The 13,174-nt window shown below is 41.8% G+C and overlaps 2 protein-coding genes across 2 annotated transcripts in view; one reads left to right on the top strand and one right to left on the bottom strand.

Moving 5' to 3' along the window:
* Positions 1 to 406: 406 nt before the first annotated feature.
* LOC110115991 lies at positions 407 to 1,138 on the bottom strand. Its single transcript, XM_020849415.1, has 2 exons — positions 602 to 1,138; positions 407 to 508 (listed from the first exon to the last, which is right to left on the bottom strand). The coding sequence occupies exons 1-2, from the start codon at positions 1,136 to 1,138 to the stop codon at positions 407 to 409; spliced, it is 639 nt and encodes a 212-aa protein (XP_020705074.1).
* Positions 1,139 to 4,426: 3,288 nt separating this feature from the next.
* The window catches only part of LOC110115990 (probable receptor-like protein kinase At2g42960), a 42,637-nt gene continuing 33,889 nt past the window's right edge, over positions 4,427 to 13,174 (top strand). Inside the window, exons 1-3 of the mRNA XM_020849414.2 lie at positions 4,427 to 4,893; positions 6,186 to 6,872; positions 6,990 to 7,094. Of these exons, the coding sequence (XP_020705073.1) occupies positions 6,205 to 6,872; positions 6,990 to 7,094 (773 nt within the window). The 5' untranslated portion in view covers positions 4,427 to 4,893; positions 6,186 to 6,204. The remainder of the gene's footprint in view (positions 4,894 to 6,185; positions 6,873 to 6,989; positions 7,095 to 13,174) is intronic.

Here is a 13,174-nt window from a genome sequence, read left to right as displayed (position 1 = left end):
GATTAGAGAAAACAGTAGGAAAACCATACCATCTTAAAATATGCCGAAGAGTTGTCCATCCCATGCTATCATATGCTTGCTCCATATCAAGCTTTACAGCCATCAAGCCCTTCTTGTTCTTTGAGAGTTTGAACTTATGGAAAATCTCCTGAGCTAACAAACAATGTTCAGCAATGGATCTTCCATGGATGAAGGCAGCTTGCTCTTCAGAAATCATCTTAGAAATACCCCTCTTCAATCTGTTAACTAACATAGTAGCCACTATCTTATAATTAGTTTGACATAGGCTAATGGGCCTAAAATTAGAAGGAGTCAAGGGATTCTTAATCTTAGGAATTAAGACAATCAAGGTGTCTTTCCATTCCTTATTCATATGGCTGCAATTAAAGAAACTTCTTACAACATTTCATAGAGTTTCCCATACAATGTTCCAATAACTCTTGTAAAAGGAGGAAGTGATGCCATCCAAACCTGGAGCCTTGTTGTTCCCTTGCTGAAACACCAAAATCTGCAGCTCATTCACAGTAAATTCAGCATTAAACATATCCATATCCTCAACAGTTAACTTCTAATTTTCCATAACTAATGGCTAGCCCATTACCTCACACTCCCTATGCTTCCATTTCTTCTCAAAGAAACTTGTGAAAACCTTCTCAATTTGATCCTCCTCCTCATGCAGCTTGTTTGCTTCGTCTTTGATTTGAAAAATGCGATTTCCATTCTTTCTAGCCGTGGCAAAGCTATGAAAAAGTTTGGAATTTGCATCACCTTCCTCATGCCACCTAGCATTAGCTCTTTGGTTCCACCAAGTAGAAAGTCTTCTCAAAGTAACATTGAGTTCATGTACTTTATTTCTAAGTTCAAAAAGGTCTTCAACAGACCAATTAATATTCAATGCTTCCTTATTTTGCAAATCAAGGATCTCCTTCTTCAGTTTCTCTTTTAACACATTCAGGTCTTTGCATTTGTTTTTGCTCCAAAAAAATAAAGCTTTCAAGGTACGATTAAGCTTCCTTTGTAAAATCGTATATTCATCACCAACATCATTCTTCTTCCAAGAATGATAAACAATGCTCTTAGCCACAGGATAGGATCTCCACGTATCTTCAAACTTAATGGTCTTCGACTTAAACCGCATCCTTTCTAGAGAATCCTCTCTGATACCGCTTGAAAGTTCAAGAAATGTTGTTAAACTACTTGAACTAACCCAGAACACCCCCGGGGGGGGGGGTAGAATTGGTATTTTAAAAATTCTTTTCAAACAACGCTCTTCTGAAAAAAAAATTTAGATCAATTTCACCTCTTCACTTCATAATATGATTTTGTAATGCAGAAGCTATTAACTTTAGAAAAATAAATATTATTTTTGTTGTTTTGATTTTGTAGAGATATAAAAGTTAAAATATTTTCTCTTTTTAATTTACAAATTTTCATTTTTCTTTTTCAACAAAAATTAATCACAAGCAATCTCAATAATCTCAACACATATTTTTAAGAAAAATAAAATGTATAGGAAATTAACTTGTAAAAAATAAATGTGGAAAGAAAAGTTAAGAATGAACACAATGAATTTATAGTGGTGCAGTTAAAATATGACCTACGTCCACTCCCTAAAAGCCTCTTCAGGAATTGCACTAAACCATTAGTGACTCTCATTTTTCCACCACAATAAGACGGAGAAACCCTTATAAAATATTTTCCACCAACCTGATGCAGTAGAGTGCCAAAATCTTTTTCACCCTCCTGGTGAGGCAGAGAACCAAAATCATTTTCACCATCATGGTGAGGCAAAGAACCTCGATGGAGTGCCGACAATCTTTGACCTTGAAAAACTTTCTCCTCAGAGCTCCCCTGAAGATCAACAAAGACACATAGAGGAACCTAGATAGATGTTTGTTTGGAGTAACACTATGAAATCCTCTCTTACATTACTTCTCCCTCACACACAACTTCTCCCCCTTTCTTTCCAACCTCTAAGATCTCTTAAGAAGATAAAGCCCTCAAAAAATTATCTTAGAAGTTTTTCACAAAGACCAAAGACATTTTCAAAGTTTAATAAAAGAGCTTAAATATAAGGCTAAAATAAAACTCCTGATTTTTCAATTCAGCCGACTATATTTGTATAGTATGATCTGCGGATCGTATAGTATGATTACTTCAAAAATTCCAATTCATTCTGTATGATAAACAAACCCAGTACAATTTGTTCAAAAAGCTTAAACAGATTGTACAATATGAGTTGTTGATATTGTAGTACGATTAGTATATTTTACTAATTCATTTTGGATGATCTCTGGGATTATAAAAATCATCTATGTCGATCATCTAGTAAGCATGATAACATATTGTATGAATAGCTCAATCCAGTCAAGATTCATCCAGGATGTTCCTTGGGATGATAAAAATAGTCTCTGTCAATCATCTAGTATGATTACGATCATACCATACGATCATACTCGTTAAATAAACCCTACATTGATTGGATAATTATAGGGATTAATTTTGACATGATTTGAAGTATCATATAGTACAAATGTGTTTGTATAGTACAATTAGTTCAAAATTAAAATTCAAATTTCTTGCCTAAATCTAATTGGCGGCTAGGTGTTAGAATTTAAACTGATCGTCCTGCACGATCGAGTTTGTATAGTACAATTATTTTAATATTTTTAAATTCTCAATTAAACATTTTTAATTATTTGTTTTCTAATTAATTGATCGTATATCATGATCTTCATAAAATTTGAACTTTTAACATTCCATCCCCTATGTGTGTTCACAATTGTTAAGCTAATATACACCTTTTACAATATATTTGGCTTGAGAAATATAATAAATGATAAATGAAGATATTAACTCTTGCAAACATCAAACTTAGTCTTGAGTCTTGATACTTACGATATACCTAAAATGCTAGTGCACAAAAAGAAATATGCAATAATAATAAGAGGAGAAATAAAGCAAAATCCAATAATATTTATTATCATAAAAATCATGAGATTGGTATCCCAGACTGTAACATCGAGCATTCCTCACCAAGCTAGCAGCTCGTCACTCGGCACGTACCTGGACCACTACATCAGTCGTTCCTACTCCAAGCGACCTTTAACACACACACACTCACTCTCTCTCTCTCACTCTCTCACTCTCTCTCTCTCTCTCTCTCTCTCTCTCTCTCTCTCTCTCTCTCTCTCTCTCTCTCTCTCTCTTCCATAATGACTATCCTCAACAGACTCTACTACAAGAAAATGTCTGCTTCTTGGGACCCTCAGTCTACCTTGTTATGATAATTGAACTCGGAACTCTCCATCACTATGGCAACACCTCACTCATCTCCTTCTCAGGCGATCCAATATTACCTACAAAAGTCATTAACAATATCAGTAAGCTTGCCATTAAACAATTTTTTTTTTTGGGAATGGGGGTATCTACCTGCTGCCACTTCAAAGGGAGTGCTTGGAGGCGTAACTAATCCCTTGACGGAAACTAGCGAGGACACCCACCGACATCAGGCCCACACTTGCTTTGCCCCATTGAAGAGGCGAGGCCGTAGTAGAGGGGATTCAAACCCGAGATGGGAGTTTCCAACTGTGCTCGCCCACCAACCACCCTAAGCCTCGGTGGGTATCGATCCTTTTTCATCTCAACACTCCCACACATCAATTCAACATTATTGATCTTGCTCTTAGTCAACTTGTCGAAGTCTTTTGACCTTCCTCTCTTTAAGCCAAATAGGAGGAGACATGCATATAGAGTAGTGTGTAGCATTATATGAGTTTTATGTGTAGCATTGTACTTTTAATTTTCTTTCTATGTAGTTTTTTTTATAGCTCTCAAAATCCTATAAATTAGAGGCGGTGAAGGAAAATTTGGGAGAATATTTTAGATGATTTTAGTGGAGATTCAATTAGTTGGAAATCTATTACTTTTTTGAGCTTCCTATAAAAATTTTCCTTCCTCAAAATTTTCCATTTTCATAGATTAAGCTCGCCTGACTCACATATTCGACCTGTGATATTCCAATAATAAACTTTAATGAATACACACAACTAAAAAAAACACTGTTGTTCAACACAGGAAGATTTACCAGCTGGACTTCTTACGTCTCCATCTTCTTAAGCATGGTCATCTTCACTACTTCGGTGGTCACAAAGAAAATTTTACGTTCTGTTCTGATGTTCGCTCAATTTCAAAGATCATTTTGAAGTCAGATTCTCATCAATTAGCATCTCCGGTCAGTCAAATGATCGGATTTGGGTGCATCTGTTCGCCTATATTTGACTCTAGATATATTTTTAAATTTATACTTCTTTGTTTCATAAAACAGTAAATTTTATGTAAAAACAAAAAATAACTGGCCGCAAATCTTGTAGGGACAGGAACCAGGCCTTAGTAGTCCATTGTTACGTTTCGTTCACCTTAACTGCGCTAGGAAGCTGCTCCTTCCTTCGCCACCTAACGCTGATAACTCCACTTCTCCATCTCCTCTCTCTCTCTCTCTCTCTCTCTCTCTTACACACACACACGCACATTCTTCTCTGTTCTCTTCTTTTTCTCTCGCCCTCGTCATCCTCTTGTCCTTCACGTTTAACCCGCGGCCAACAAATTCGAGCCGAGTCGTTGTTTGCACGCTTAAAGTTTGGGATCCTTCCAAAAGAAGTCGTCGGCCTCCCACCGCCACCCGCCAGAAGCTCTCTGTTGTGATCCAACCCTTTTCAAGTCTGTAGACTGGAGCAGATTGCCATCCGAACTCGAATTCCCCCACCATTCTTGCAGATGCTGTCTAGATCTAAATGTTTATTGGGATAGGGTTGTCACCGGTTTCTATTCTGGGGTAATGCGGGCTTGAGAAGTGTCAAAGGAGCTGGATTTTGCTCCATATTTGGGGTCGAGGTATTGAATTGCGTCATGACTCATGATGTCCAATGATACTTCACTTTTGTGACACCTGAAACATAGTAGTTGCTTATGGTTGGAAAATTGCATCAATTTTTTCCCTTAGTATCTTTTATTTCATGAACATTGTGATGATTTGAGGCCGTCATTTTCCTGTTTGTATTTTATTTTGACTAGTAAAGTGTTTTTGCTACCAGACGAAATAGTTAGGTACAGATAATATATGTTTGTGAACAGATCTGTAGGTTTTGCATTGACATGCTCAGACACACTATCAGAGGATCTGTGATAGACACGCATATATTCAGCCCAGATATCTGTGCGTCTTTGTATGTTACCGGACAGTGTTACCATATGCTATTTTTATTGGATTTGATTACATAGCATAATTGATCCTTGTCAGATCATAGGGGAATACCTATTCGTGCAGTAACCGAAAGCAGATTTATTGAAGCACCTGCTAGATTCGGATATCCAAAACTTGTATGGTGTTCTATTTCTTTTGGATATTTTTAATCTTTTTTTCTTCCATAGGTTTAATTGAATGTAGCTCATTTTAGAGAGGTAGTTGAGATGCGTTTGATATAAGTTGTTATGGTTCGTTCTGTTGATTATTTTTTTTTTATATTTGAATGAATAACTGATATTGAATGGATAAAGAAAAAAGTTCAATGGGAATCTTCAAATTGTATTTATTTGCATTTGAAGCTTAGTTTTTGTGCTTTTATGTTTATTCTTTCTCGGTATACTTTTGTTTTAAATCTTTGGACAATCTATATGTAATTGTGTCCTCCGTCTCTTCAGGTTTCCATGTGTACATCAACAAAATTGTTTGCCTAAGGGGAAGCTCATTCTAAATATTCTCACTCAAAATTCCTCACATATTATCTTGAACTTCCACTTTTCCACATACTTGAGGCTGCTGAAACAATTTGAGTGGATAGAGATCTCTCTATATAATAAGTACTTAGTAAAGGGTTTACTTTACCGTATTTCTTAAACTACTGTTGTTTTTGTTCAGTGCAATAGTTTATGCACCATAAAAATATTTAACTTATCAATATGCACAAATAAAAATGATTTCTATACATCATTTAGGTTGAATATGTTTGCCTTTTATTTAATGTGTAAACGCTTAAAGTCCTATTTACCAAAATCTCTTATGCTTGTAATCATGATATGAACCTATCCGTGAACGATGAATGTGCATTTTTTTTCACAAACATTTGCTACTATGAGTAGGTAAAGGTTCTTTGCGTAACAATAATCTGATTTGCAATTCCTTGTAGATATCTTACCACCAGCAATATGAGCTCTTCAGACAGTAGCCTTTCTGAAGGTTTATCTAAAAAGACTGGTCTTTTAGGACTGAAAGTATGGGTTATTGTTGGTATATGTTTTGGGGTTCTCATGCTATGCATTCTACTCATATTGATAATATGTCTAACTTATCGGAGTTGGAAAAAGCTGAGGACTTCATCAAATCCACCGCTCACACAAATTCCTGTTGTTTCTAAAGAAATTAAGGAGGTAAGGGTGGAGCAACTTCCTCCCCTTGGCTTTATTGGACATGATCAAGTTCTTCTCACGATTCAGAATAATTCCAATGAAAGAGAATCAAACAATGCTATGAATCGTCCGGGCATGATTTATTCAAAAAATGCAGATGGCAAGGATCATTCAGACTCATTTCACCATCATGAAAAAGATGCTAGTTCCCAATCGGGTGATGATTCGGGAACATTTGCTGCTTATAAGCCATCTGCCAATCCCATAGCTGCTCCATCACCTCTTGTAGGCCTTCCAGAGTTCTCTCACCTTGGATGGGGTCATTGGTTTACTTTAAGGGACCTGGAACTTGCAACAAATCGTTTTTCAAAAGATAATGTCCTAGGAGAGGGAGGTTATGGAATTGTTTATCAGGGTCAATTGATTAATGGAACTCCAGTTGCTGTTAAGAAACTTCTTAACAACCTGTAAGCTTCGTAAAGGTTTCAATTTTTAGCTCACCCTAGTACATTTAGATTGCATTTATGTATTTTTAATTGTCTTATTTATCTTTTTTTTTTTCTTTCTTTTGCATGATAATATAGAGGACAGGCCGAAAAGGAGTTTAGGGTGGAAGTTGAGGCAATTGGCCATGTCCGCCACAAAAATCTAGTACGACTTTTGGGATATTGTGTGGAGGGTACTCAGAGGTGTGTTGTCCATGTATCTTCTATTGAGGGATTTTCCTTCTACAATATTTCAGTTTTGTGTGTTAGCTATTGGTCTAACTTCCACGATACAATACCTTACATTTTCTTACTTTTATGAATGATATGTTCTTATGTATAATGGTTTCCAATTAGGTGTAGTTGGCAATATAGTTGCAAATATTTGAGCCTAGTGGTGCTCCCGCTCCATGATATTTGCTTTGAAATTGCCCACTGAGATGTCATCTTTAATTGGGAGGTGTTGTTTTGACCTACAAAGTAATTTAGTCATTATTTTGTGTTAAGTACTTTTCGGGTTTAAATTACTGTATTCTCAGTTGACTTGATAATTAAGCAGCATAAGTTTGAATTCCCTAGCTTCTTTGTGTTGAGGTTTTTACTATTTGAACTATAATGTTGGTCTCTATTAATGATATCATTTGTGCATCTACAGATCCAACTTTCCATTAAGTTGTTTGGTAGTGCCCCAACCCAAAAATGTTATAGAATTGATACGTCATCACAAAATTATCTTGATTGAACACGAATCTCGAGGAAAAATCAGTTCGGAAACTTCAAAAATTAATTTCGGGAGCATATGAACTCCGATTTCAGCAAGCTTACAGTCAAACTGAGCGTCTCGGAAATACGAACCCAACGACACCAAGATCAACCCAATCCGAGCCCAAATGAGTCCGAATCAAGGGCTCAAAGCGCTGTTGGAAGGTTCAAACCGCAATTCGAGTTACCAAACCGTCTCCGATTTTGACAAGCTTATACTCGAATCAAACGGCTCGACGAGACGAATCCAACGAGCCCAAGATCGCTGAATTCCGACATCATTAAGGCCTTCAAATGCCCAACGAACGGTGCATGATCAAAGGATTCGATATCGGCCGTCCATTCAAAACACTCCCAATTCGTCCTTGATCTCACGCCTATTTACGGGCTATGCCACTCCAGAAAAATTATAAATAGAGCCCTCATTCTACACAAAGGGGACTCAAGTGAAGAGAGAAGAAGAAGAGGAGAAAGGGGAAAAGGAGATTCCTCACCTCCTCGACCACCGCCGAAGCTCTTCCTGCCGCCTGAAGACGTCGGACTTCCTGTCGGAATATTCAGGAGAACGCCAGAATTCTGCCCAAACTTCCAATGGGAATGCTGAATTCTTCCCAATTTACAAGAGAGTTCCCTTCCTAACGCCGAACTCCGCCCAAGTGAAGCCGGAGTTCTCCTCTGCCACAAGACGTTGGACTTCTACCCGACGTCGACCTTCACTCTTCGCCAAGTCTTCTACCCGACCGCCGGACTTCTACCGGTAATCGGACTTCGCTGGAACGTCTATGCGAATATGCATTTCTTTCCATTGCTGGACTTTTACCTGACGCTGTCCTACTGATCTTCGTCGTCAGACTACAGTCCTTCCCGACCTCCGTCGCCAGCCGCTACGGTCCGTCCTGACTTACGTCGCCCGCCGACTACAGTTTTGTGACATACCGTCGCCCGCGGCCGTTGAATACGGTCCTCCTGACTTATGTCCGCCCGCCGAACTACAGTCTTTCCGACCTCCGTCGCCCGCCGACTACGGTCCCCTGACTTACATCGCCCGTCATGATCTACAGTCCTCCGTCGCCAGCTGACTATGGTCCTCCTGACCTACATCGCCCGTCGACTGCAGTCCTTATAACAAAGCGGATACGTCGATAGTAGCTCTTTGTATTTACATCATGTAATGTACTCCATAAGATGTACATCAAGCTAAGGCCTTCTCCAAGGAAGGGCCTCATTTGTAATCGATTGCAAATTACTAGTGGATTCGTTCAAACTGGGCTAGGCCCCGTGATTTTTCCCCCTTTTACAAGGGGTTTTCCACACGTAAAAATCTTGGTATACTCATAAATGCTAGACCCTCTCTCTTATACTGATTGCGTGCCGGATTTTCGTACAATTCTAAAGACGTTAAACCATATATTTCTCTACCGCCCGAATACTCCTGAACGCAACAAGTTTGGCGCCGTCTGTGGGAACGTGATTCCCGATTGGGGGGGGGTGCAACTTTTGCTCCAATCTCAAAAGATCGCTCTTATCAACTTCTTGACAGCAGTCATTGTTGCATCAGATGCGGACTGGGGGGCAACTTTGACCCCAATTCTGACCAAAAAGATCCTCCGATGCTTTCTATAATCAAGATGATATTTTGGAAAAAATCCCAGCGGACATGTAAGGATAATTCCAATCAATTACAAGCTTATACAGTCCCTGTTGGATTCTTCTACTCCTTGATAAAGTTTAATCTCAAACTCAAAAAAGACAGTACAGGTCTAAAGATATACTATTCTTCACCTTTGATTCAGGATATACGCGACGTTCGCCCCTCCTAATCAAAGCAAAATCAATCCCAGGGGGATTGCGATTTGACCTCTTCCACACAGGTTAACGTCGTCAAGCAAAGGCTCCGACATACAACCTCGGAAAGGTCTCACTCCTTGGTGGATTCTCTCGACCTCTTTCCACACAGGTTAACGTCGTCGAACAAATGTTCCGACATACAACCTCGAAAGGTCTCACATCCTTGGGTGGATTCTCTCGACCTCTTCCACACAGGTTAACGTCGTTCGACAAATATTCCAACATACACTCGAAAGGTCTCACATCCTTGGTGGATTCTCTCGACCTCTTCCACACAGGTTAACGTCGTCGAGGAAAGGCTTCGACATACAACCTCGGAAAGGTCTCACATCCTTGTGCGGTTCTCTCAAACCTCTTCCACACAGGTTAACGTCGCCGAGCAAAGGCTCCGACATACACCTCGGAAAGGCTCTCATTCCTTTGGTGGATTTCTCTCGACCTCTTTCACACTAGGTAACGTCGTCGAGCAGGGCTCCGAACTATACATCTCGGAAAGGTCTTACATCCTTGGTGGATTCTCTCGACCTATTCCACACAGATTAACGTCGTCGAGCAGGGCTCCGACATACAAATCTCGGATAGGTCTTACATCATTCGTAGATTCTTTCGACCTCTTCCCACAGGTTAATATCATCGAACAAATGTTCTGATATACAACCTCGGATAGGTCTTACATCCTTGGTGGATTCTCCTGACCTCATCCACACAGGTTAACGTCGTCGAGCAGGGCTCCGACATACAACCTCAGATAGGTCTTACATCATTGGTAGATTTCTCTCGACCTTCTTCCATTACAGGTTAACGTCGTCGAGTAAGGAGCGCTTCGACATACAACCTCGAAAATGTCTCACATCCTTGGTGGATTCTCTCGACCTCTTCCACACAGGTTAACGTCGTCGAGCAAAGGCTCTGACATACAACCTCGGAAAGGTCTTAACACTCTTGGTGGATTCTCTCGACCTCTTCCACACTGGTTAATGTCAATCGAACAAATGTTCTGACATACAACCTCGGATAGGTCTTACATCCTTGGTGGATTCTCGACCTCATCCAACACAGATTAACGTCGTCTAAACAGGGCTCCGGACATACAATCTCGGATAGGTCTTACATCCTTCAAGGATTCTTTCGACCTGTTCCACACAAGTTAATGTCATCGAACAAATGTTTTGACATACAACCTCGGATAGGATTTCTACCCGACGTCGGACTCCTACTCGTCGTCGGACTTCTACTCGTCGACGAACGTTCGTCGGTCTTCTACCCGACGTTGACTTCTACCGACGTGAACTTCTACCCGACGTTTGGACTTCTTCTTGCGTCGGACTTCTGCTCATCAGAGATTACTACTCGTCATCGGCTTCTCCTCGACTGCTACTCTCGCAACGCACCTCGAACTCCCTCCTTTGGCTCCACGCTCCGATCGTTGACTGAAATGAGCGTCAACTCGATCGTCCTCGGTAGGCAAAACTTCCGCTCAAATGGCAAAGAAATCCTGTAAGCTTCTGCACGCGAGGAGGGCGCTAATTCGAGCAGGAAAAAAATTCCAACTCATAATAAGGAAGCCTCAGCCGCCAGTAAGCCGGAAGGAGAGGAAGAAATCCCGTAAGCTTCTGCACGCGAGGAGGGGCGCTAATTCGAGCAGGAAAAAATTCCAACTCGCAAATAACGGAAGCCTCAGCCGTCAGTAAGCCGGAGGGAGAGGAAGAAATCCCGTAAGCTTCTGCACGCGAGGAGGGGCACTAATTCGAGCAGGAAAAAATTCCAACTCGCAAATAACGGAAAGCCTCAGCTGTCAGTAAAGCCAGAGGAGAGAGGAGAAGAATCCCGTAAGCTTCTGCACGCGAGGAGGGGCACTAATTCGAGCATGAACAAATTCAACTCGCAAATATACGGAAGTTTCAGAGTATTTCTGAAGGCCTAAGATGGCCTATTTATAGGTTTTGAGAGAATGAAGGGAAGTTACAACCATTTTCGAATTCCAGATTTTTCTAAATTTTTTCTGATTTTTTCTGAATTTTTTGGGATTTTTTTTTGAATTTTTTGGGCCCAAAAATAGCAAAAAAGGAGTTTTTTCCGGCTAGTGGGGCCCACTTAAGGGGTGCAGCCAACCGGCCTCCCGAAACGGCGCGACCAGCGCACCGATCCGCGGGCACCACGCGCGGATAGCGGCTGCCCGCACACGGCAGCGGCCGGCCAAGGCGGGCACGGCTGGCCAAGGCGGCAGCGGCAGCGGCAGCCGCGACACTGCCGCGCAGGCGCAGCGCGGCAAAGGAACCGGCAAAGAACGCGGCCTGAGCCGGCCGGCGCGGCGAGCGGTTAGGCCCAGGCTTTGTGGGCCGGTTCGGCCCAGGTGGCGGCGGGTCCGGTTAGCCCAGGCGCGGGCACGGGCGTAGCCCTGCGTGTGGGCAGCGCGGTTTCGCCGCAGGGGCGCACGTGCGGCCGCGTTCCGCCCTGCCGGCCCGTCAATTCTTTTGGGGTCCCCGGGACAATTTTTTCGACGTCCCGGACTCAATTTTGACAATTTCAAGGCCAATCGAGGCCCTCACACGCAAGAATAATTCCGACTCGCTCGGGAAAATTCTTTAAAATTTGTAATGCATATTTTCAGACTCCTGTGAGCTTCGACGTTGAAAATAGGGGGACAACTGATACGTTATCCAAAATTATCTTGATTGGGCACGGATCTCGAAGCAAATCAGTTCGGGACTTCAAAAATTAATTTTGGGAGCATATGAACTCCGATTTCAGCAGCTTACAGTCAAACTGAGCGTCTCGGAATACGAACCCAACGACACCAAGATCAACCCAATCCGAGCCCAAATGAGTTCGAATCAAGGGCTCAAAGTGCTGTTGGAAGGTTCAAACCGCAATTCGAGTTACCAAGCCGTCTCCGATTTTGACGAGCTTATACTCGAATCAAACGGCTTGACGAGACGAATCCAACGAGCCCAAGATCGCTGAATTCTGACATCATTAAGGCTTCAAAATGCCCAACGAACGGTGCATGATCAAAGGATTCGATATCGCTATCCATTCAAAACACTCCAATTCGTGCCTTGATCTCACGCCTATTTACGGGCTATGCCACTCCAGAAAAACTATAAATAGAGCCCTCATTCTACACCAAAGGGACTCAGTGAAGAGAGGAAGAGGTGAGAAGGAGGGGGAGAAGGAAGAAGCTCCTCCTCGACCCCGCCGGGATCTTTTTTGCTGCCTGAAGGACGTCGGAACTCTGTCGGATATTCAGGAGAACGCCAGAATTCTGCCCAACTTCCATGGGATGCTGAAATTCTTCCCAATTTACAAGAGAGTTCCCTCCTGACGCCGAAACTCCGCCCAGTGAAGCCGGAGTTCTCCTCTGCCACAAAGACGTTGGACTTCTACCCGACATCGGACCTTCACTCTTCGCCAAGTTTCTACCCGACGCCGGACTTCTACCGGTTATCGGACTTCGCTGGACGTCTATGCGAATATGCATTTCTTTCCATTGCTGGACTTCTACCTGACGCTGTCCTACTGATCTTCGTCGTCAGCATCAAGTCCTTCCGACCATCCGTCGCCAGCCGACTACGGTCCTCCTGACTTACGTCGCCCGCTGACTACAGTCTTTCCGACATCCGTCGCCCGTTGAATATGGGTCCCTCTCTGACTTATGTCGCCCGCCGACTACA

The sequence above is a fragment of the Dendrobium catenatum genome, unplaced genomic scaffold (genome assembly GCF_001605985.2).
Source record: "Dendrobium catenatum unplaced genomic scaffold, ASM160598v2 fragScaff_scaffold_1024, whole genome shotgun sequence".
NCBI classification, from domain to species: Eukaryota; Viridiplantae; Streptophyta; class Magnoliopsida; order Asparagales; family Orchidaceae; genus Dendrobium; species Dendrobium catenatum.
The sequence above is the reverse complement of the archived record's forward strand: the minus strand, read 5'-3'. Positions and strand labels throughout refer to the sequence as shown.

Bases quoted from the DNA above. Each gene is read 5' to 3' on its own strand.
- LOC110115991 (XM_020849415.1), bottom strand. From the start codon at position 1,138: ATGCGGTTTAAGTCGAAGACCATTAAGTTTGAAGATACGTGGAGATCC. The intron at 509-601 runs GTAATGGGCTAG...AATGAGCTGCAG, and splicing joins GGAAGCATAGGGAGTGTGAG to ATTTTGGTGTTTCAGCAAGG.